We start from the raw sequence: 23,408 nt of genomic DNA, 5'->3' as shown, positions 1-23,408 counted from the left end.
ATAGCTATGATTTTACCAGCGCCAAGAATTTACTTGCAAAATTTTGTTAACATCAACCAGCATCACATAATAATGTAATATGATATGATACACCATGGGTCGTCAACTCTAATGCTAGTAAACTTGTGGATTGTTATGCATATGGCATGTTAAAGTCTTTGAGTCAACGCTCTATTCTGTCAAATGCACGAACATGTTATGGCAATTTTCTTTAATGGATTTATGTTATTTTTGTCTGGATAAGCCAACTTGACCACTTAATATTCTATTGACCTTAAATTTTTAATTCGTCAGAACTAACCTGAGTTGTTCATGTTACAGATTAAGAAAACTGCAGAAAATATTGACGAGGCTGCAAAAGAACTTCCAGATGCTAATTTGGTAAGATAAAACCATTATTCCAGCACTTCATCAAATTAATATATTTCTAATGATCAAACAAGTATATGTGTGGAGTTCTGACAGTCATCCATTGCTTTCAGAGGCCGGAGGACTTATGGGCCAACCACTCAAAAGTAGTTTTACCGAAGCCACATATGAAGGATTCTGCGTCATGGAGAGCCGTCCAAAAAGTATGATATAGTTTTACCAAACTGCTTTTCGCATGTGATTTTAAAGTCACTGGATGAAACTAGCGTTATATAAAGAAATTAGAGATTTGGGTGCCTCTCGTTTTATTCATGGAAATATATACCTAGTTCCACCCATGCATTCTGCTGAAGAATTCAGTCCATTACAGAACAGTGATTATGTCTAATGTAGGAGTATTCTATATTGGCAAAACGAGGGGATCGTTGGAGACGTACATTTGGCATTTCATTGTGATGATTGTGTTACTTCTTCTGTAGGTTCGTGAGGGTGGAGAAAACATTGATCTGAAACATTTCAGGCCTGTAAAACCTTTGGGGTCTGGTGATACTGGAAGGTAAATCCTATCATACTTTGTTTGAAACAGAATTAACTTAAATCTGTATAGTAGCACTGCTTGAGTTCTGTTGCCATCAGAAGTTTTAAATAGTAAACTATGTACATTATTGTTGAAATTGTAGCGTGCACTTGGTGGAGTTGCTAAACACAGGTGAATACTTTGCCATGAAAGCGATGGATAAAAATGTCATGCTTAATCGCAATAAGGTTTGATTCTTTTTTCACCTTCTGAAATGATAACAACATTAATTATCATAGGAAAATGTAGTTCACTTGTATAGTTCTACTTATGCTCATTGTTTCATTTTTCTGATAACATTATAATGTCTCTAGGTCCATAGAGCTACTGCTGAACGACAGATCCTTGATATGTTGGACCACCCGTTCCTTCCAACATTGTATGCATCATTTCAGGTTTGTTCATCAATATAAGGAAGCAAATTTATTATAGATCACATTGTACTTGTTCATGTGTAATCATCTTGATGAGTAAGCTTGTCTAGTCCCTAACATTTAACATAGGTCCAAGTTTGAATATAAATTTAAGCTCATTTGAGAAGAAACACACTAGGCTCAAGTTTTTACTTTGTTTAAACCCTACCATAGCAGCCCTGGCTCGCAATCCAATGGCCTTCTATCATGTTTTGGAGAGAGGGCGGGGATGGGGTTAGAAAGAGGTTGTCTTAATTGACGCAATGACTTTTCATGTTCTACAATCGAGTGACATTTTTGTTTCTGCTCAAATGTTGCAGACAAAGACACATATATGTCTCATTACAGATTACTACCCTGGCGGGGAGCTCTTTCTGCTCCTAGATAGGCAACCTCTGAAGGTTTTGCGGGAAGATGCAGTCAGGTCATAATTCAAACTGTTTATTATTCTTAGATCTGGTCGGGTGATTTCTGACATAAGATACTGATCACAGTCACAGGCGTGTCACTTCATTGTTTTGGGGTTTTGTCCACTCTAGATGTTGTACAAGAGGCAGTATTTAACATTTTTCATGATTGGAACAGGTTCTATGCAGCTGAAGTTGTCATTGCACTTGAATACTTGCATTGTCAAGGTATACCCCCCCCCCCCCCACACACACACACACACCCAATACACCAATGAAACTCCCTTTGATTGTGCTGCATCACAGCATTATTAATGGCAATTATGTCCACCTTTCAAATGCATATGCCTTCAGTAAGGAGTTAGCCCTTGCAGCATATTTTCTGTAAGGCCTTAAAAGCAATGTTTCCTTATCCGAATAAAAAAGAGCTGGCATAATACAGGTTGAGATTTCTACTGCTTATAAGGTGTCATGTTTACTCTTGTTTAATATTATTTATATCCTCAGGTATAATCTACCGAGACTTGAAGCCAGAGAATATCTTACTTCATAGAGACGGGCACATATCCCTGACAGACTTTGATTTATCTTGCCTGACATCTTGCAGACCGCAGGTAAAAAGACACTAAATTTGATTTGAAAAAAAATAACTTAATTTTGAAGCTCTTTCTCTTACAATAAATCATAAAAATGCATATAGTTTTTATGCATTGCTGGCCCTAAAAAGGGAAGGTTGACTTCAGTATATTCATAGGTTATGTGATGAGGTGAAGTAATTATCTGTTCCTGTTTTGGTAGGTCTTTCTTCCAGAAGAAGGTAATAAGAAAAGCAGGAGGAAAAGCAGGAGTTCACCCATATTTTTTGCGGAACCTATGCGAGCATCCAATTCATTTGTTGGTACAGAGGAGTACATCGCACCTGTATGTACTTTCTCTTGGTTTTTTTTTAGTTTATTCTTCACCGTTTTTGCAACATATCCATTGTTTCCCTGTGTTTTCGTGTGTGCATAATGTAGAGTATTTAATTCTGATACTGGTCCTTGTGTTGCAGGAGATTATTACCGGAGCTGGCCATACAAGTGCTGTTGATTGGTGGGCGCTAGGTGCATAGCTCTTCCACCAACTATGCAGTTTTCTTTGTGCATATGTTATTATACGGTAATTCTAATGAAAGCCATTTGGTGATGCAGGGATTCTTCTGTATGAAATGCTGTATGGCTACACACCCTTCAGAGGTAAAACCAGGCAAAGGACCTTTGCCAACATCCTACACAAGGACATCAGATTCCCCGCGAGTATATCGGTACGGTAATTAAGAAAGCGGCTTAGCATATATTCCTATATTATTTCTGAAGAAAAATTTGGTTGACAAGGAAAGTTTACTCGGGGTTGCACATGGGTGCTGTGTGAATGAGCAGGTGAGCCTCCCAGCGAGGCAGCTGATCTACAGGTTGCTGCACAGGGATCCTGCGAATAGAATGGGATCGTATGAGGGATCGAATGAGATAAAACAACACCCGTTCTTCCGCGGCATCAACTGGGCCCTTGTGCGGGGCACGGTAATGAACACTCACTCCATTATTATCATGACTAGCTAGCAATAATACCCAGCTGCCGCCGGTTATTTGTGACCTTTTTGTAAAGACGAAATGGCGCACCGTTTTTTTATGCCTGTTTGATAGAAGAAAACCAAAAACGAAATTTGTTCAGAGTCTTAGTTATTAGCTAGCTAAATAAATGGTTGTGTGACTAATTTGTTTGTGTGTGAAACTGGCGTGGTGCAGGCTCCTCCAAAGATGGACGCTCCACTGTTGTCGGACGACATGGACAAGGGATTGGGCGACGCTGCTGCCGCCGCTGATAATTACACCGACATGTTCTGAACGAAGAAGGTGGATGGACAGACAGAGATGCCAAAGATGTATCCTGGCCGTGCTAGCTCAATCATGCGTGTTTCGTTTGCTGTTGCTGGCTGTTTTTTTCTGTTGGTACCCATACCCATACTTCGGTAGGGGATGGAATAAGCGCTGGAGTTGTTGAGCGCAATGTAGTAGTCCTGTACCGGGATAGTATTAATAAGCAATTAAGGTGCGTATATGCGTGCGTCCAATGATGGATGGGGTATTGGGCTTGAAGAAACGGACTTGGGAGTTGATGCATAGTCTTCCAACAATTACCAGGAGGAGGAGATGCAGGAGCGGCGACGGAGGCCCCTGCCGAAGTTGCCGTCTCCGGCCGGCCGGCCGCCGCGCGCCTGCGGAGACAAGTTCAAATTTCTTGTGCCGCCGTCGAAAGAAAATAACAAGGGTTTGAAGGAGTAGATTTGAACACTGAGCGAGCCATGGAGCAAACTGGAATCCCGGCGGATAGGATACCGGCCACCACCAGTAGGATACTGTACATAATAAGTGTTTTGTTCTAAGTCCAAGCTTTAAAATGTTAACCAACTTTATAAAAAATAGTAGTAACATATATGACATCAAACTGGTATGTTATGAAATTACATTTCAAAACGGATCTAGTGATACTATTTTAGTGCCATAAATAGTGCTATTTTTTCCTAGAAAGTTGGTCCAAAATTTAAAATTTTGACTTAAGACAAAAACTAGATATAGACTTATTCGCGGACGGAGGGAGTACGTGATCCTCCTGAATCCTAGATTAGATCGCCCCGCACGTACTATTTCCCAATTAATTCATTTTGGCTTCAGAATCATTTGTGCCACTGTGGGCGCACGGCACTAGTTTCATCTCGTGCTCAATCGTTCCCTTCAGGAACAGTGCATGATTTGCATAATAGTTTCAATCCAGTTCATTTTCGCTTGATCTGAATTGGCAGAATTGTTGTTGATGGTTTTATTTTAGGATTTTGATAACCAGCGGACGTTCGTTGGGAGGGCATGGCAAATCGAATGATTTTCATGACAATTTGTGGTCTCCGTGGATGGCAAGAAAAAAAACACTAGCAAGCAATGGCAAATCCGCAAAGTTCGGTATCTTGCCAATATCCGCAAAACTCGCCTTATTCTCCCTTTGAGTAATCCTCAATGGATGAGCCTCAAATCACCCAAGATTGATTTTGAAGACAACCACCACACCTTTATAAACTATATATAAAGCACACCATGCACAAGAAAGCTTTCAGATAATCTTCTCGGTGCACACCACAATCAAGGAATCTCCCGGCCTTGACTCGTACCACTTAGGAGCCCAAATCTCCAAAAGTAAAAAAAAAATCCTCAATGAAATCAACGGGGAACTAAAATCGGTTTAGTGAAAGTGTAGACCGAGGGATCATCTCCATTTTCCCTCAAAGGAGTTTAGTCTTTTGATGGAGGGAAGAAGGGGATATGGAGGGTTTGAGCTTTCAAAAATGGAGTAGGAGAGAGAAATCAACTCAACTCAATTTTTTGGGGAAGGATAACTGTTGGGAAAGAAGGGGTGGGCTTTTATATCCCACATAGATTTCTTCCTATTATAGTTTCATTTCAGCAGCCCATAACTAATTCTGGAGGTTTCAGAATAGGCTTAGGTTTCAACCTGCCCGAATTTTTATTTGAGAGTACGCCAATGGCGTACCATATTTTTATAGAAGAGAGCAAACATAATTATAAGAGGCTAGGCATAGATGCGAACATCCTGCTAGCGGAACCCACTCGACACCTAAAGGAAAAAGGCCTAACTACTCACAAAACGGTGTATTCTTCCGACTCCGGCTTCATCCCATTCTCTAAGTTCGTCAAAGATTTGGTGCATCAATTGTCTCGGCCTCCTCTGTTGCTCCAGTCGCCCAAAAACTCTGGCATTTCTTTGTTTCCATATGGACCAAGCGACGAATATGACAATAGTGTCAAAACCTCTTCTATCCCTTGTCGCAATTGCACTCCGCACTTGAAGTTACCATGCCTCAAGTGAATCACCAGGTTGCGGCTGCCTAACAGTGACACTGATTTGTGTGAAGCATAGATGCCAAACCTCCCGAGCGTAGGGGCAATGGAGAAGTATGTGATCGACCGTGTCTTCCTCTTATAAGCATATGTAGCAAGCAACCGTACTGTCCTGCAGGCCGTGCCTAGCTCGCCGATCCGAGGTCCAAAGTCTATATTGCACCGCTAGCCATGCAAAGATTTTACATTTGAGGATCGCCCCACTCCTCCAAATACACTCATACGTTGGAGAAGTCGCAAGCCCAAGATGCAGAGCTCGATACATCGACCGAGCTGTGTACTGCCCTGAAGCGTCCCAAGGCCATGTTCCGGAGGAGGTTTTCGGTTAGCACAACCTGCTGGAGTCCATATAGCCTTGCCGGAACACACTCCAGAACACTGTCTAGATTCTGGACCGACCCGGATTCCGAGCAAGGTTCCTGCTTAGCTCACATGTACTGGAGTGCGTGCAACCTTGCCGGAACACACTCCGGAACACCGCGCCGGATTCCGGATTGCTCGGAACATCATCGAGAAGTTTCGAAAGATATTCCGGCCAACACAAAAATGCCTCATGAAGTGGAATTTAAAGAGAGTTTCTTGGCGGATTTGATGGAGAACATAGAGAACGAACAATTTGGCTATCTTGATGTCAATGGGATGTGGACAGGAATGTACCAATATGAGTTCCACCGTAAATCCAAGGAGATACCTCTCTTAACAGTGTGACTTTTCTAGGACTCAAATAAAACTGAAAACCCTTCGAGTGTCCATCGACGTATTTCCCCTTTTCAAATTAAGGGCCATCCATCTCCCTCGATAAAACACCGAGCAACCAATGCTCTGAGATAAACTTGATAACTAACATTAGTCCTTACTAGCCCCATTGTCATCAACTAAAATACCATTTGGGGAACAATGCACTTTCACATATGTACTTATGTGTACATGTGTGTGTGTTTGCGAAAATGATCCAAATCTATTATCAAAATTCACTAGAAGTACAAAGCACCTCAAACATTATAAAAATTACATTGCGATTATGAGACCACCAAAGGACCACTACCGTCGCCGGAACGAGCCACCGACTTGCCATTGTCGTTGCTTCCCTACTGGAGCCGGCTTGACCTTGTAATGACAACTAGAAAATCTTTGTGCACGTGCCCCTGGAGTCCCAGTTATTGCAGTCGAACCCTTGAAAAGATCTTAAGCACATGACACCAAATCTCGCCACATGACGAGAAACCCTAACCTCATCGCCCCAAGGAGATGCCAGGAATCTACGTCGGAGCTCCATCAACTACGTCCGACGACGAACTCAAGGAGGATCGGAGCCTGGAAGACAAACTCGAAGAAGAAGTGACGCCATCCGCCCGGGCGCCGCACCTTTGAGGACTGAAAAACCCTAACATAAACTACTAACCAGAGCAGAGGCACTAGGATTCTCCTCCACACCACCGGCCTCCGGGGCGGCAGGCAAAGGAGAGGTGAATCCACGGACTCGTTGGAAAAGCCCAGAGGGGATAGTTTGCCCTAACCGCCAAGGGGTGGGGAAGGAGTTGTGTACATGTGTAAATTAATGCATTTCTTTTTGAAAAAAGTGTTCTCTTTTCTTTTTGCGGGTGAAAAAAAAGAGTTCTCTTTGATGCAAGAATTGTCTCCTTCGTATCAAAGATAATGCATAAGATAACCCAAAAAGAACTGAGTTTGGGGAACAAAATATCAGATTACATTATCAAGAAATGTTCCATCTTTGGACAAAAGTGGATTTGTCTTAAAGAAAAGTTCTAGAAGCTGATAATGGTAATCAAGAAAAGTGTTTAAGCAAAAAGAAAAAGGAAATTTCATATTCTAATACATAGAGTTATATAGGAAGCGAGATAGTATTTTGTTTTCGAATTTAAAGTAAAACTAAATTACATTTGTAAACGCAAATATGAGGTTTCTCCGTCTCTTCACGTCAGATCAACCTCCGAAGATAAGGGTAACCAGCTAAAAACGACTAAAGGAGGGCGTTTCAGCTGAAAGTTAGCAAGAAAAATCTGCCTCTCTAAAAGACACAAAATATGCATATTTTACAAATTAAGATCAGCAAGTGTATTGTTCCCTGAAAAAAAACAGCAAGTGTATTACCTGTATTACTGGGCTGACTTGGGTTGGGCTCGGCCGGGCCGGGCCGGGCAGGGCATGGTTGAGATGATTCTTCTGTCCTAGTACTGCATTAGGCCTTGTACAATGGAAGATGCTTAGGAAAAGTGTTTAGAAAAATAAATCAGGCTTTCTTTAAGCACCAGTGCTTATTTGTATAGAATAGACACTTAACTAAGGCCTTATACAATGAAAGATGCTTAGAAAAGGTGCTTAAAAAAACAATGCTTATTTATACAGGATAAACGCTTAACTAATTGTTCTTTCTGTAAAAATAGACATCGGTGTTTTAGAAAAAATCTGATTTATTTTTCTAAGCATCTCTCTAAGCACCCCATTGTACAAGGCTTACATACCTCGAGAGATACCCAGAGCATCACCCCAGTAACAATGGCGTCGGCGCTCCGCCTGCTGCCGTCGACGGCGACGCGCCTCCGCTTTCGTCCCCGCCTCCCTCTCTCCACCGCCGCGTCACTCTTCTCACCGCCCTCCAAGGCCGTCCTCTACGACCAACACGGCCCTCCCGACCAAGTCCTCAGGTATCGATCTCTCTTCCGCACTGGCTAGATCACCATACGCCGAGCAGTAGCATCAATCCTCCAATTTATCGCCACAATCTTGCCAAGGGTGGAGGATGTGCCGCCGGTGGAGCTCGGGGAGCGCGGCGTCTGCGTGAAGATGCTAGCCGCACCCATCAACCCCTCCGACATCAACCGCGTCCAGGGCGTCTACCCCGTCAGGCCTCCCCTCCCCGCCGCCGTCGCTGGGTACGAGGGCGTCGGCCAGGTCCACGCCGTTGGCCCCGCCGTCACCCGCCCCCTCTCCCCCGGCGACTGGGTCATCCCTTCCCCGCCCTCCTTTGGTCTCCTTCTCCCCTGTCCTGCCACACTTTGCTTTTCCTCGGGCTCGCTCCCTCCCTGAATTGGATGGGATTCGTTGGTTGCGGTTGCAGGAACATGGCAGACCTACATTGTGAAGCCTGAAGATGTGTGGCACAAGGTTCGTGACGATGTTCCGGTGGAATACGCTGCCACTGTCACGGTGAACCCCTTGACAGCGCTCAGGATGCTGCAGGACTTTGTGAAACTCAAACCTGGTGAGCATGTTTCACCCTTGACCCTTGTCATCCATTTTTGCCACCTTGCTTGCTTCCCTTAGCATGCCCTCTCATGCCATGGCATCCATTATTTGCTATATCAGGTGATGCTATTGTCCAGAACGGCTCGACCAGCATCGTTGGTCAGTGTGTTATTCAGCTCGCCAAAGTGCAAGGAATTCGCACCATCAACATCATAAGGGACAGGTAAACCAACTTGGGAACAAAAAAGATAGTTAAATACAGCTGCTGTCAGCGTTTGCTGCATGATCATGATAGTTTGCTTAATATGGTGCTCTACTTTCAAGTTGTTTTATATTTCTTATATCCATATTACTTGCTTCATTCATATGTAACTGAATTTTTGTAGGCCTGGGTCAGAAGAAGCAAAAGAGAAACTTAAACAGCTTGGTGCAGATGAGGTCTTCACCGAAAGTCAGCTAGATGTAAAGAATGTCAAGAGCTTGCTGGTACTATTCTGCAGCCTGCATTTCCCACTTCATCATCCATGAAATGTATTTTGTTAATATTTGTTTGTTATGGTAAAATTCTTTTGTTTCAAACCAAAGTGTTTTCCTGACCTAGGAAGGTTAAACAACCAGTTGCTGTTAAAACAAATTATTAGTCATAGTAAAGTGTAATAAGCCCTATAGAACTCAAATCGTGAGTTTGAGTGGAAGTTATTATTTATTCTGAGGTGCAACCATGCAGTTTCCAGTTTGTTTATCTATAGGGGGACTTCGACCATTTCCTTATGCTGGTGCAATTTTGGTTTCTGTCATTTTAGGGTGCTTTACCAGAACCTGCATTAGGATTTAACTGCGTTGGAGGAAATGCTGCATCTTTGATACTGAAGTTATTAAGGTGACGCTGTTAAACTTGATGAACATCCAATTTAAAATTTGTCATTTTGCATAACTAGCTATAACCCTTCTCTTTAGGCAAGGAGGCACCATGGTGACATATGGCGGAATGTCCAAGAAACCTGTGATTGTTTCTACTTCGTCTTTCATATTTAAGGTCAGCCCATCCTATCCTACTTTTGACTGTACATATAATATGTTTGGCGGCTCTAAACATTTGTATGTTTTTTTTTTTGAGAATTAGTTTGCGCGTTAGAATTAGTTATTAGTCTGCACCTCATAAAGTGCTGGATTATTATATAACAATCGTACATCAAAGTTTGAAGAAATGACATCGTTTCATGCTGCTATGTGTCGAGTTGTTTCTCCTGTCAATTCTTTTACAAGATCCGATGCCGTGACAGGATCTTTCCCTCAGAGGGTTCTGGCTACAGAAGTGGATGAATTCGGACAAGTCAGAGGAATGCAGAACAATGATAGACTACCTGTTGGGCCTTGTGCATGAAGGCAAACTTAAATATGAGTATGTATCTTCAACTAACGCTGGGTCTTAAATGCCCATACACTTCCTATCGAGAAATGAATGAATGCTTTGAAACATTTTTGGCTACAGGATGGAGTTGACTCCCTTCAGCGAGTTCAACCTGGCTCTTGATAAGGCCCTTGGAAAACACGGAAGCCAACCAAAGCAGGTTCTTAGGTTCTGATGAGACGAAGATGATGATGAGGTAGCTAGTATTGTGTTGGCTGGTGCAAATATTTGTATGGTCGTATCACTTGTGTGCATGCGTGTGTGTAGTTGCTAGTCGGTGGTTGAGAGTTTTTTTGGTTTGCTATGAACTGTGGTTATCCTGGGCAATATAAATATAAATTGTATTACCACAAGGTATATGATTGTACTCAAGTTCGAAAGAAGTATACCTGAACCGAAGAAGTTCAGTTCCTTCTATGTGTGTGACCCACGAGTCAACTTTAATTGAAAAAAAGGGATATGATTGTCGAGAAATTTGTAAGTTAGTGACAACTAGTGCATCATTTTGTGCCAGCAGTAGGTTTTTAGAGGTATCGGTTTGCTTGAACCATCATAAAAATTATTGTGAACAGACGGAGTCACATGCTTATCTTCCAAGAGAGGGATGTTTGGAGTTCTGGCACCATTTTCCCCTCTACCACGTTTATATACCTTTTAAATTCATGGGAAGTCAAGCGCAGATGATTGGATGCAGTGTGCGGCTATGTGTTCGCCTGCTTATGAATTACTACCTTCGTCCGGTTTATTAGTTCTCTTTGTATTTTGTGCTAAACTTTGATCTTGAATTTGATTAACAAAATAAGTTATATGCCATGAAAATCATTTTACTCCCTCCAATGCATATTACTTATAGCTCAAACAGATATATCAAGCACGGTATGCGTTTAGATACATTTGTTTCAATGAAACAACTAATATAAATCGGAGGGAGTAGTAGATTCGTGTTAAAGATGTTTCCAATGATACATTGTTTGTTTCATATAAATTAAATTTTCCTAATCATACAACCACAAGTTAGTTCTAATTACCCTATTAGTTAGTTGTATGATTGTTTATATCCGAAAACGCTCCATTTTGATTATCACGGCGACCGAGAAGCCTACTTCGACCGCTGCGCCGCATTGAAACTGGCTTCCAGACTGGCTTTCGGTCCCTTCTCCTGGCTTTCGCGCCTATTTAAGTCATGCTCCGATGATGTCCACATTGCATCTCTTCAAACTCATTCTCTCCACACCCAGCCACCTCTCGTAATCTCCAAACTCCTCCTCCTTTCCTCCTCCACTATGCTCAGGTCGTGGTTCTCCTCACTCGCAGGCGGCAAAACGGCTCCGGATCTTGCCCTGCCGCTATCGCTCTCCGGGGCCCTCAAGCTCCACGGTCGCCAACTCCTCTGATAAGGAGATCGTCTCCTCCGGCGACGAGGAGGACCAGGTGTCATCGTCGCAGCCGCGCCTCCTCTCGGAGGCCGCGACCACGAACGAGGGGTTCTTGCGGCAGATATAGTTGTTAACGGAGCAGTTGCTCCGAGAACGTGGTCTGGCGCCGCCCTCACCACCGCCAGCATGCGTGACGGATGAGCCGCCCTCGCCATCGTGCTTCAGTATGAAACAAGAGCCAGCATCTCCGCCTCTCCACCGCATTAAGGCTAGCCACCCCCCCTCGACGTAGTCGCAGCGTCCAAATCGGGCGTCGCGCGAAGGAGGAGCCGCCCTTGCCGCCACAACCATTACGTCAGGATCGATGGGCATCAAACAACCCGGTCTAGAGAGGGCGCGATAGGTCACTGGAGATGCCACCACGTACGTGTCCGACAACCCAATCCCACCCCAAAACCCTCTCCTAGGTGAACGCACCTCCGTTCTTCGTGCTACAGTCATGTCGGTCCAGAGGGGCGGGATAGGTTACTAGAGCCGACATTGAAGCTGCGCACCGGCCGAGAGCGCTTCCCGCGCGGTGTCCTGGTCTCAGTGTCTGTTCAATGTCAGAGAGACCTGACTGAACAAGACGAGCAACTATTTATCGCATTCAAACCAGTTGCCCGTATGTCCGCCCGTCGGTATTAAACATGGCGGCGGCAACGAAACCATCTTCGGCACCCGTATTGAAACAACTTGCCATTTGGCCTGACCGGCGCCCACTATTTATACGTGGCCACATTCGACACGATCCACACAACACCACGTCTGCTTTCACGTCCTCCCCCATGCAACACCTTCACCATGATCACGAGCTCTAAAGCGATGTGGGAGAGCCTCTCGATGGAGTAGAAGCATGACCTGGCCGGCTTCCAGGCCCGTCGTGCATGGCAAATAGAGGCCGACTTGCCGACGAGTTCGCTTGAGGTGAGCGACGATGACCTGACGATGTAGGAGGCATCCGATGACGAGCCAATGCCCACACCTGTCTATGTTGGCTTCACCATGGAGCAGGCGCATGTGCACTTTAACTCCGCCATGGCGAAGGAGCAACTAGCGTTGCATGTGTTTGGCATTCCGGCGGGCGTAGGAGGAGGAGCGCTACAACTTCGCCCTTCCCGCACATCACTAACTCGCGGAGGGCCAAATCTACGTCTAGTTCTTGAGCGAGGAGGCCATAGTGGCTATGGACGAGAACACCGGCAGCTGCGGTTTCGCACCGGGCCGCTACAACCACAAGGTCGGCCCGTTCACGTCCATCGCGGACCTCACCTCCGCCGACGATGTCGAGGCCATGGACTCAGGCGAGGAAGAGTGGGACATGGGAGGCAAAGGCGTTTGTGTTCCATGTCTCACTCTTCCTCATCGACGACCCACAACTTCACTTCCCGGAGCTCATGGAGCGGCGAAGATGCTAGACATGGGAAAAACAAGGACTTGGAGGCCCGACGCTTATAATGATTTAGGCTAGGTTAACTTCCAGTCGCATTTGTGTAACGAAAATATGTCGAAAATGAAATGAATGTGGTCCGATCTAAGTGAAATTCATCCAGTTTGCATGAAAACCGTCCGGTTTTTAAATTCCGCTTGAAAATGTATGCGGATATTTGAGGTACACGGTTGAATGGTCGGCTCCCGTATCACTGCTCGGACGCATCCACAGATGTATGGCGTGTCAATTTTAGGGGCCCGCGTTGAAGGTGCCTTGAAGGGGATTGAAAGGGGTCGAGGGGGTTTGAATAAAGTAAAAAATCCCTATTGAGCCCTTCCAATCCTCTTGAGAGGGGCCGCACTGCAAAACATCCGTGTATCTCGAGGACCCGCTTGTCATAAATTCACCGGCGGGGGTCGTCTGGTAAATACCCCTACTTAGACGAGAACCCCTCCCTCGCTACTCCTCTTCTTCCCATCTCTCTCCCTCCTCCCGCATCGCAGGGCAGCTCCGCTCCGCCTCCCCCCGCCCCGAGCACAGAAGAGAAGGGAGGGAGGCCGCCCCGAGGGAACGGAAGAGACGACATGGACGACTACGCGCGGGAGATGATGGAGCTCAAGACGCTCGTCACCCGCACCCTCGAGAAGAAGGGCGTCCTCGCCAAGATTAGGGTCTGTCACTCCCCCACCCCCTTCTCACTTCCGATCCACTAGGGCTAGGGGCTAGGGCGGATCTGCCTCTCCTCTCTCTCGCGCGTCCGTCCAGGATCTCCACATTTCGTGCTTCCGCGTCCCCCCTTCACCGAATCTCCTACATCTTGTCTCTTTTCCCCCACTGGAACTGAAATGCGCGCAAATGACCCCTCTGTGTGTAGAAAGTTTTGACCCTACGCGCCCCGTTCCTGTTAGATTAGCTACGCGTTTCAAATTGTACATGTAACCATTTGATAGTTTGAGAGGGTCCAGCTTTTGCGTGGGTGCTACTGCTCCGTTTCTTGTTCAGATTGCTAGACAGCCAAACAGCAATATAGCTCGCGTAATGATAGCTTCTCCAGTTTCAATTACATTATCTTGCAGAAAATGTTCTTGTGAGTTATCTGCACCACCAGATGATCTCAGTGCAACGAGGCGGTGGCATCTTTGTTTGCAATATAAGCATTAAGCATCAACGGTTTCTCCATTTTTGTTATTATTTTTACAGTGCTCCTTTTGTTATTCTCTATGAGGACATAGAACAGCTGGGCGTCTGGTTCAGTTAAATGTATGCAAGAAGTTTACATATATAATTGTTGGGTGAAGAACAGAATATGTGTTGTTGTTTCCTTATCCATTAAACCTAGGCTATGTTCGGTAAAATCTACACCCATTGCTTCCTTATCTATTAAACCTAGGCCATGTTCGACGAAATCTACACACTTCCGTGAGCTGTTAGATCTACATGGAATTGCTCATTCTGGCACAAAACATCATTTTTTTTTCATTAGTTGCCTTGCATGACCAGGCTGAACTGAGAGCAAGTGTGTTTGAGGCTATAGAAGAGGAGGACCGTGTGATAGAGGAGAACGAAGATGGCGGGAATCCTGCTTTGCTTGGTAGCTGCAACGACCGTGCTAAGCAGCTGCATGCTTCACCGTCAGGTTTGTGCTTTCAACAAATGGTACTTAGTGAATGGATCAATAAACTGTACCTGTTGCCAGATCTGGTCTGGTATATGCAACGCTCTAGGATTTTGTACTGGTGCTGGTGAATATATATTCCAGATGTATACTAGATCGGCACTGTATTGCATGATAATATTTTTCTCTGCTGTAGATATTGGCAGATTTTAGCTTAGTAACTTTTTTTAGCTAACAATAATGGAACTCAAATTACTTAGACTTGTTGCATACCTTTTTCATTTTCTTCTGCACTTCTGAAATATCTATCCTCGTTTCTCCTCTGTTATGACCAACTGACAAATGAATCTTTAGCTGCCATGCTTCTGCACTGATGTTAACTGAAAGAAGCATTTGAAAAATGCAACTTATTGCATTTGTTTATGTTGCTTCCAGTCTCAATCACATATGCCTTCAATGTTGAAGGTCTTCAATATTTGGCAAAATGTTTTTTTGCAAACTATGTTGGATGTGAGTGGTTCACATCCTAGAGTTTCTGTTGCTTGCAGGTAGGTTATTAACAGCACTTATAGGTGAATACTTGGAGTGGGCCCAGCTAAGTCACACGATGAAAGTTTATTTGCCAGAATGTAATCTGGTAACCATTTCTTGTATTTAATGGATCTAGTCCTGTTTATAAAAAAACAGCATCACTAATGTGCCTTGTACTGTAAATCAGCCCAAGGATTTTTGGAAGAATGAGCTAAAGGATTTCTCTAACAAAAATGGAGCTGAAGGGAGCAGGAGCGCTGAGAGTGGTCCCATGCTTCTAGATGTTCTTGAAGGATATCTCAAATATGAGGTTATTCTCTTGCTTATTCAGAAGTTCATCAAAATGGGCCTGTGTTAATTTGGCGAATGGCACATTTCTTGATTTAGTATTTGTATGTGGATTAACCAGCCTGTCAAAAAAATGCATGTCGAGCCATAAGAAAAAAGAATTATGATGCTTGGTAAGGGCATTCTAATTTTGTAAACAAGTCTTATGATGCTCAATTAGGATATCCTAACTGTTTAAGGAAGTTAAATATATTTGGTTTGGATCTAAGTGTAGAAGTTACAAAATATTTTGCCTATTTTGTTGATAACATCTATATTATCATTCTCTAAATATAGTCAATAAAAACCTTTATCTGCCATTTGTGCATACTTGTTTACTTGAAATTGTTCCGTTGTGTAGAATTTGTCTCAAACGAGGATGGCTGGTAGGAGAATGATCAATTCTGAACCTGAGCCAACATTGAATACTGAGCATCGGAACATGAGGAGGCCACCATCTTCATCTTCAATCGCTGGCATGCCTCCTATGGGAAGGTTGGCATCACTTATAACCTAGCAATGTTCCACCTTTATAATTTTGTTGCAGCGGTTTGTCTTCCCTTCCCTGTAAATGCGGGTAACACTTGACTTTTAATTTGCCAGGCAAATGCCACCTTCGCAGACATCAGGTACCTTACATTTAATTCATTCATCTTGTCACATACCCATGCTGTTGCTTTCCTAAATAAATTTCAAAACAAATGCTTTGGACATTCAGACCGAAGAGGGGGCTCTTCCGCTTCCAATACAAGGAAAGATGAGTACAACTGGGGATATGATGCTGATGATCTCTCGGAGGAAGTATTGCGTACATCCACTGCTCTAGAGAACATCCAGTTAGACCGGAAAGCCCGAAACCTGACGACATCTTGGAGGTTAGGACGGTTATCAGAGTTGTTTGCTTTTGTACCTTCCCTTTTTCTTTTCTTTGCCTTTGCCTTTGGGATGATAATTTATATCCTTGCAGGCATCCAGGCAGTGGTGCCGAGTAGAATCTTAAGGTGGAAGAGCTCCAATGCGCTGTTGGCTTGCTTGGTTCCCCCTGGGATTTCTGTATCCACTTTCGGTTGATATTAGACTGCGCGCGCGCGTGTGTGTGTGTGTGTGTGTTGTAATCCAGCTAATTATGCACCTGAGATGAGATTTTATAGTGAGCTAGACCTATTCATTGTAATCTTGTGCCTGATACTTGCGTGTGGGACAAATTGATTTGATTCAACGAGCTTCTTTTGTTGCAAATTACATCTAATACTTGTCCACGGCTGCTCAAGGATATCACTGAGTTTCAGAATACAAAGTCTGGGGATGGCCATTCGGTAGCGCTATTGTATTCTTTTTCGTTCTGAATATTTTATCATCATCACAAACGCACTATAGAGCATTGTACTTTCTTCTTTCGTCTTCATTGAAGTTGCACATGGTTGTGCTTTCCCTCATATGTGGTTACCAGCGAATTGTCCGATGAACGCTCCACAAACTTGCGTGCGTTGCATCTTGCTGTGCTGCATCTGTAGTAGCTCCTGCATATCCAGCAACCACATGTAAACAAGTCTTCGGGTAGAGGAGTTGATGATGTAGCTCTATAATTCAGTTCATACTACTTGTGTTTGTTGAATGCAGTTCTATGTTTCACACCTTAAACACAAACACTACATATTATAACTGGTATGTACCCCAAAAATTATATTATGCCCGAAAGAAAAACACAAGGGGCATGAATTCATGGAGGTGGCTGTTATGTTCTCAATTTGTATTACCTTGGAAATGAATTACCATTAACAGCCTTCTGACCATACTTGCGCCAACGGAATGCTGCATCCCCAGACGACCCGCATTCTGTTGGAGACTGGAATGCAGGGGCAGCCTCACCAGAAGTCAGGCCATTTGCGATGCTTGATTGCTTCTCCTTTCGGCTGAAAACGGAATTTCAAACAGATGTAGGTAACTTGCATAGTTACATGAGCAAAAACAATGACATGCATTACATACGTACTTCACAATATAGAATTTTCACTAGACATACTCATTTCCAAACCAAAACAAAAATCAAGAAAGCAACTAGTCAGACAGACATTCCTCTTATTTTTGCAGCTGCGGCTACTGACTAGACCTGAACCTTGAGAGACTGCTGTTTTCCTGACCATACTGTACCACTAGGTTTTAACTCAAAATACAAAACTTTGCACCATATTCTCTTACATTAAGAGTTAGTATTCCACTCCAAGATGGAAACCCCATGAATCTCAACAGGTAGACACACTGCATTGTTTACAGCAGTCAGCTCAGTGGACCAAGGACACCTAGGATTTTTATTTCTTGTTTACCGCAAAGTTGCAGTCCCCTCAGTGCTACAAGGGTAGCACAATGCATAGTTCATAAGTATAATTTTCATCACCATTATGGGATAACAAATTGGCAACCACGACATGGTGCTTGTTCATAACAGAACACCATAAGAACGTAACTGTAAGTGACTGTTAAAAAAACATAGCTGTAGTATGATCTTTGCCATTCTAACCCACAACCTCCACATGTTTTGGAAACTAACAAAGTTTCGAATCCGGATATTAAACAACATGAGCATACCTTGTGTTCCAGTGATAGACCGGACTAGTGTTTCCAAATTCATCGACGTAATCACAGCTGCTTTTGAATGCGGCGGCAACAGGATCTGAAACAAGAGCGAGGTTGCACCCTCCTAGCTGGCTTTCTGCTCCAGCATCATTGCTGCCATGGGCGTCAGGGACCACAACTTCTGTACTTGCCGATGACGCTGGCTTTTTTGGTGGATGGGGCTGGGGATGGTTGTGTTCACCGTTGTACACAATTTCCGCAATTTGGCCATCTACTGTTGTCTCCACTTTCCTCTTGACAGGGCAGGTTGGGTGAGTGCACTTGTAGTAGCTCCGCGGGAACTCGCTCCCTTTCACTTGCTTCTGCCCATACTTCCTCCAATTGTAGCCATCATAGGACAGACGGGTTTTCACACTGTGAATTGGTTTGTTGATATCATGGAATGTCGTCATCTGGTCACAGGAGACTACTTGTTCTGGATCGATGACCATTTTCTCACGTGTGGTATCTAAACCAGCATCCTGTAACTGAAGTTTGGCACAATGTTATAACATGGTAACATTATAAGATCAAGGGATATTTTCAAAATCATCCAATAGATGGAACATAGGTATATTTGATTTGAAGTGTCATTCTTGGGAAGTACTCCCTCAGATCCATAACAAGTGTCGTGGTTTTAGTTAAAATTTGAACTAAAACCATGACAATTATTATGGATCGGAGTGAGTAGCAAACATTTGACGCTATCAGATGAACACAAATTTTATTTCTAAATTCAGAAGAAGGATAAACTGAATCTCAGTGAAGCACTGACCATGCTTGCAGCAACTCCTGCAGATAGATCACTTGGTGGCGGTGCGAAACGTGTTACCTTCGGCCGCCTAACTATAACAGTCTCTCCTGGAGAGGTGATCTTCGCAGAACCAGTCGCAGTGAAGTCTTTCAAGAGCTTCGAGAAGGAAGTGAAACTGGAGAAAGGCCTGGAGGCTACAGGCTTCACAGGTGTTATCTTCTCTTGACTTTGCATCTTCCACTGACAAAAGAGCAGGGGAGAAAATTCATGAACTACTAAACCTAATCAATCACGCTAGGTTACGTGAAAAGCAAGTTTATCATCAATATCTTTCAGCTAGTAACAGAAAATTTTGTGCTGAAAATTGCAAATCAAATATCAAGATATGAACCAAATTAAAGAAAGAGACTGGGATTGCATTAACCTATGAGCAGAGCACAATAAAACATAGGTGTGTGCTTTTTAATGGAGATTACAGGTATGTGCATGAAACCATTGAGAATTTGAGATGACAACAGAGAAAAGAGAACCCTTGTAAAAGGAAATGGAGGATCAAAGTAAAGAACCTTGCTAGATTAGAACATGAATGAATGAATCAACTAAATTACGAAATAAAGCAAAATTTAGCTGAATTTTGAAGGTTGATCAAGCAACAACAACAGCAGAACATACTAATGTAACAACGCAAATTCAAAGTGCTAACTTACTTTTCCTTATGCACGTATGAACAACTTGAGTAAGGAAGAACCATTCAAAATAAATTGAGCAACAAAAACAATGGAAATATAAGGTCCATGTACCTAGGCCCTTGTGCTCTGTGCTCGCTCAGTCACAGCCTTAGACTGGTAGATGCAACGGAAGGGCAAGAAGGAAGTTGAATTGCAGAGTTGACAATAAGAGGAGAAAAGGAAGATAGTTGGGGTGCATGCATGACTGTTAGGTCTGGGCTCCAGGGGTTAGGTAAACGCCAGGTGGCTAACCTCATCAGTACTCACTGCCTGCATGTTTCGCTTTGTAGAGTATCATAGATCTGGAACATGTACTCTTGCCTGTAAGGGAAACTGCACACCGCAGTAGCCCATTGTATTCATTGTACCAAAATGTTATAAACATTCAATACGAGAGAATACTTTGCAGCAAACAATCTCATCATTCAAATACCAATCAAACAGAACCGAAATGACGGAATGCGACATCAGTGTTTGTTTATCGTCTCTTCACCTCAATGATCAAAATGAACAAGCTAATTATAGAGTACTGAAAGTTCCAGAAACAGAAAAGTACAAAGAAACATGTTTCTTATAAGATGAATATATAAATGGGAGAAGAAATTTACAGCACTGAAAATGTCCCTTGTGAAAGGAAGTATATGCATCTTCAGAGAATTCTTGCAGGGCACAAGAGATGTGCAAGAATAGTTACATGATGCTGGTAGGCCTGCTGAGAAAATTAGACTGCCACACCAACAGAAGAAACATACACTACAACTGAAGAACAGAATAGGCGTTCAACTGTCATAGCTTTGTTCTTTCTGTCTTGCCCCCAAACTGCATTTCGTCAGTTCTGTTTCCAACATCGTCTTGTAAACCAAGGATTGCAAAGTAGACATAGCTGAAGCTTGCAACTCAAATATGCATGCTAACATGCTTATTGTAACATTTTAGCAAAGAACAGTAGTAAAAGAACTTGTGCATGGGATCGATTAACATCCAAGAGCAAAGAACAGGAACACATCTTATACAGTACTAAGATCTACAGAATTACTCTGCTACCATAAAGAGGACATGAACTCCAACAGGTGTGATCCACTATACTTCATCACCTTACGAACATAAGCACGGTTAAAATCACAGTATTAAGTATTGACCACATTTGAGAACTAACATTTGGCTGTGAAACTCATCCAAAACTTTACTTACACAAGCTCTGTTCTACGCTATTTCTTCTACTTTGAAGCACACTACGAAATCAATCGTTCAAAACATGACAGGCAACACTAAGGCAAGCTGCTACAGAACTTGGAACACTGACCAAGTAAGAGGTCAATCTTCCTTGCGGCCCTCACCGGCCTTGTTCTTCTTCTCATCCTCGTCTTGGATGAGGCGAGCGATCAGGTGCAGCAGCTCGGCCCTCATTGCCTTGACGCTTTCGGCGTCCACCTCCTTTCTCACCGTGTCGAACCAATCTGCTCCACCCTCCTGCTGCTGCCCTCGACGGTTCTTCCACCAGTTACAGATAGCCCTGGCCAATGCAATGACGTAGACGCCGCAGTCGTGCCCGTTGGCCTGCATCGGGGTAGGCCCCTTGACGAGCGGGGCCCCGTTGGCGGCAACGGGGAGCAGCGGGCGGAGCACGGCGGCGAGCTGGCGCGCGGCGTCGAAGTTGAGGACGCCGAGGCTGTCGTGGTGGACGAAGCGCGGGCGGGAGGCGCCGTTTGTGGCGTCGAGGACGAGGAGGGTCCAGTGGGAGCCGCCTTCGGCGACCGAGGCATCGGGGTTGTCGTTGACAGGGAGGAGGACGAGGCTGCGGGAGGCAAGGCGGAGCGGCTCAGCGACGGCAGCGACGGATTCCGGGTCCGGGAGATTCGACAGGAGGTAGGGTATGGAGGGCGGCAGGAGGAGGAGGTCGCCGTCGTCGTCGCCCTCGAAGGCGGCGGAGAGGTGGGCGAGGTAGAAGGCGATGATGCGGTCGTTGAGGAAGTGGGGACCACGGAGGATGGAAAGGTCGGAGCGGAGGAGCACGACGTCGCCGTAGCTCAGCACGCGCTCGTTCCCATCCTCGCCGGCGGTGGAGGCGGAGGCCGCACCGGCGGGACGCATCTCGCAGGCGGGTTGAGGAGATGCTTCTTCTTCCCTCCGGGAAGTGGTGGTGTGGTTTTCTGATTTACTCCCTACAAGTGTCCCGATCTGCCACGAACGAGGCGCAGGGGTGTAGTTTTAATACTTGAAAGCTAAGGGCAGTACTGGGCGCCGGTGCGCCGGCCCAAAGTTTAGGCCGGTCGCCTAGCAGCCGTACGATGCGGGTGTCCTAAGCGCATGATTAAGCCGCTGCGGTCTTATCCTACCTCGTGCCAGTTTTCTCCCTCCCCCGTCGCGCCTGTTTCCCCGCTCAGGCCACCGGCACTCGCCGGCCGCCCGCTCTGGCCACCCACACTCGCCGGAGAACCCCGCTCACCTATCTGGCCGCCCTGCTCGCCACTCTGGCCGCCCGTAGAACCGCGCTTGTCGGCCGCCCGCGCTCGCCGGAGATCCACGCTCGCCGGCCACCTGCGCACGCCATGGATGCAGCTCCGCCTCGCTGACGATTGACTGGTTCCAGCAAACAGAAAATGCCCCGTTGCAGCAGAAAAGCCCGTCGATGGTTTGCAGCCCCCTCTGTTGCAACTCCGGTCGCCAACAGTAGATGCCCTCCCGCTACCAACGGTTTCCGGCGTGACCGCCGTTGCAAAACCAGAAGACGGTTGTAGCAAAAAACTAGGTTGCTTCCAGCAAAATTAAAATACGGTTGTAGCAAAATTTGGTCTGGTCCAGCAAATCAAAAAGTGATGGTAGCAAAAGATGTGTCTAGTTCCAGCAAAAAAAGACACTGGTTCCAGCCAAAAAAATAGAGAGGGGAAAACGCATTGCATGCGCCGCGGTCACTGCAGTCACCATGGTCACCATCGAGGGAGGAAAAGCCGGTTCCAGCAAACCGTGACAATGGTTCCAGCAAATTACCAGGATGGTTGCAGCATTTCATCAATCTTGCGACGGTCGTTTCCAGCAAACGTGGTCTCCAGTTCTGGCAAATCGCAACACCGGTTGCAACAAATCCGTCGGTTGCTGGTAGCTTTTTCCATTGCTGGTTGTAGCAAAAAAACTGCATCATCGGCGGCGGCGGCCACGACCTCCCCGTCGCCGGATGTAGCATATCCGATGGCCGGTTGTAGCACAGCCAGGCGGGAAGGATCTAGGCGGGCGCCATGACCACGGCGAGAGGAGGACTAGGCGTATGTGGTGCATGACCATGGCGTGGAGGAGGATTTGGGGGGTGGGGTGGGGTGGGGGAGGGGGGAAGAGAGAAGATAGGCAGTTAAAGGAGGGGGCATGGCGAATGCCCTCGCCGGAATCGAGTGGTACGCAGCGCACTAGGTTCACTAGTTACGCCCGCGTACTGGGCTCGCTGGAAAAAAGGAGGCTCAGGCAGGGGATAAGGCACAGGGTCAGAGAGAAAAAAGAAAGGGAGGGGAAGGAAAACTAGCTTTCATGGGCCACCATGCCACGTGGCTGCCTAAACGAGAGGATAACGCTTCGTGCGTGGACGCGACCGGCGCTTCGTTCGGCCGGCGCACCGGCTGCCAACGTTTGAATTGCGGTTTTGCTAAATCTCAGGTGTGTCCACATACCTCAAA

At 45.2% G+C, this 23,408-nt stretch overlaps 4 protein-coding genes across 4 annotated transcripts; 3 read left to right on the top strand and 1 right to left on the bottom strand.

Annotated features, from left to right (window-relative positions):
- Nucleotides 1-221: 221 nt before the first annotated feature.
- LOC125508787 (phototropin-1A-like) lies at nucleotides 222-3,861 on the top strand. Its single transcript, XM_048673583.1, has 13 exons — nucleotides 222-381; nucleotides 483-572; nucleotides 849-925; nucleotides 1,050-1,134; nucleotides 1,261-1,341; nucleotides 1,680-1,783; nucleotides 1,945-1,994; nucleotides 2,274-2,380; nucleotides 2,565-2,687; nucleotides 2,818-2,869; nucleotides 2,957-3,069; nucleotides 3,185-3,325; nucleotides 3,551-3,861. The coding sequence occupies exons 1-13, from the start codon at nucleotides 313-315 to the stop codon at nucleotides 3,647-3,649; spliced, it is 1,191 nt and encodes a 396-aa protein (XP_048529540.1). The 5' UTR covers nucleotides 222-312; the 3' UTR covers nucleotides 3,650-3,861.
- Nucleotides 3,862-8,177: 4,316 nt separating this feature from the next.
- Nucleotides 8,178-10,805, top strand: LOC125508786 (enoyl-[acyl-carrier-protein] reductase, mitochondrial-like). Its single transcript, XM_048673582.1, has 9 exons — nucleotides 8,178-8,379; nucleotides 8,467-8,702; nucleotides 8,793-8,936; nucleotides 9,041-9,143; nucleotides 9,307-9,406; nucleotides 9,724-9,800; nucleotides 9,878-9,956; nucleotides 10,204-10,322; nucleotides 10,413-10,805. Exons 1-9 carry the CDS (start codon nucleotides 8,231-8,233, stop codon nucleotides 10,504-10,506), a joined length of 1,101 nt encoding a protein of 366 aa, XP_048529539.1. The 5' UTR covers nucleotides 8,178-8,230; the 3' UTR covers nucleotides 10,507-10,805.
- Nucleotides 10,806-13,613: 2,808 nt separating this feature from the next.
- On the top strand, nucleotides 13,614-16,893 carry LOC125508784 (protein TONNEAU 1b-like). Its single transcript, XM_048673580.1, has 8 exons — nucleotides 13,614-13,849; nucleotides 14,679-14,814; nucleotides 15,342-15,430; nucleotides 15,512-15,634; nucleotides 16,013-16,146; nucleotides 16,255-16,280; nucleotides 16,370-16,526; nucleotides 16,619-16,893. Exons 1-8 carry the CDS (start codon nucleotides 13,763-13,765, stop codon nucleotides 16,641-16,643), a joined length of 777 nt encoding a protein of 258 aa, XP_048529537.1. The 5' UTR covers nucleotides 13,614-13,762; the 3' UTR covers nucleotides 16,644-16,893.
- A 144-nt stretch (nucleotides 16,894-17,037) lies between these two features.
- On the bottom strand, nucleotides 17,038-21,946 carry LOC125508785 (WRKY transcription factor 44-like). The gene is made up of 8 exons (XM_048673581.1): nucleotides 21,084-21,946; nucleotides 20,499-20,505; nucleotides 20,014-20,079; nucleotides 19,585-19,588; nucleotides 19,040-19,258; nucleotides 18,238-18,752; nucleotides 17,409-17,564; nucleotides 17,038-17,171 (listed from the first exon to the last, which is right to left on the bottom strand). Exons 1-8 carry the CDS (start codon nucleotides 21,835-21,837, stop codon nucleotides 17,054-17,056), a joined length of 1,839 nt encoding a protein of 612 aa, XP_048529538.1. The 5' UTR covers nucleotides 21,838-21,946; the 3' UTR covers nucleotides 17,038-17,053.
- Nucleotides 21,947-23,408: the final 1,462 nt, after the last annotated feature.

Source organism: Triticum urartu, chromosome 5 (assembly GCF_003073215.2).
Source record: "Triticum urartu cultivar G1812 chromosome 5, Tu2.1, whole genome shotgun sequence".
NCBI classification, from domain to species: Eukaryota; Viridiplantae; Streptophyta; class Magnoliopsida; order Poales; family Poaceae; genus Triticum; species Triticum urartu.
The sequence above is the reverse complement of the archived record's forward strand: the minus strand, read 5'-3'. Positions and strand labels throughout refer to the sequence as shown.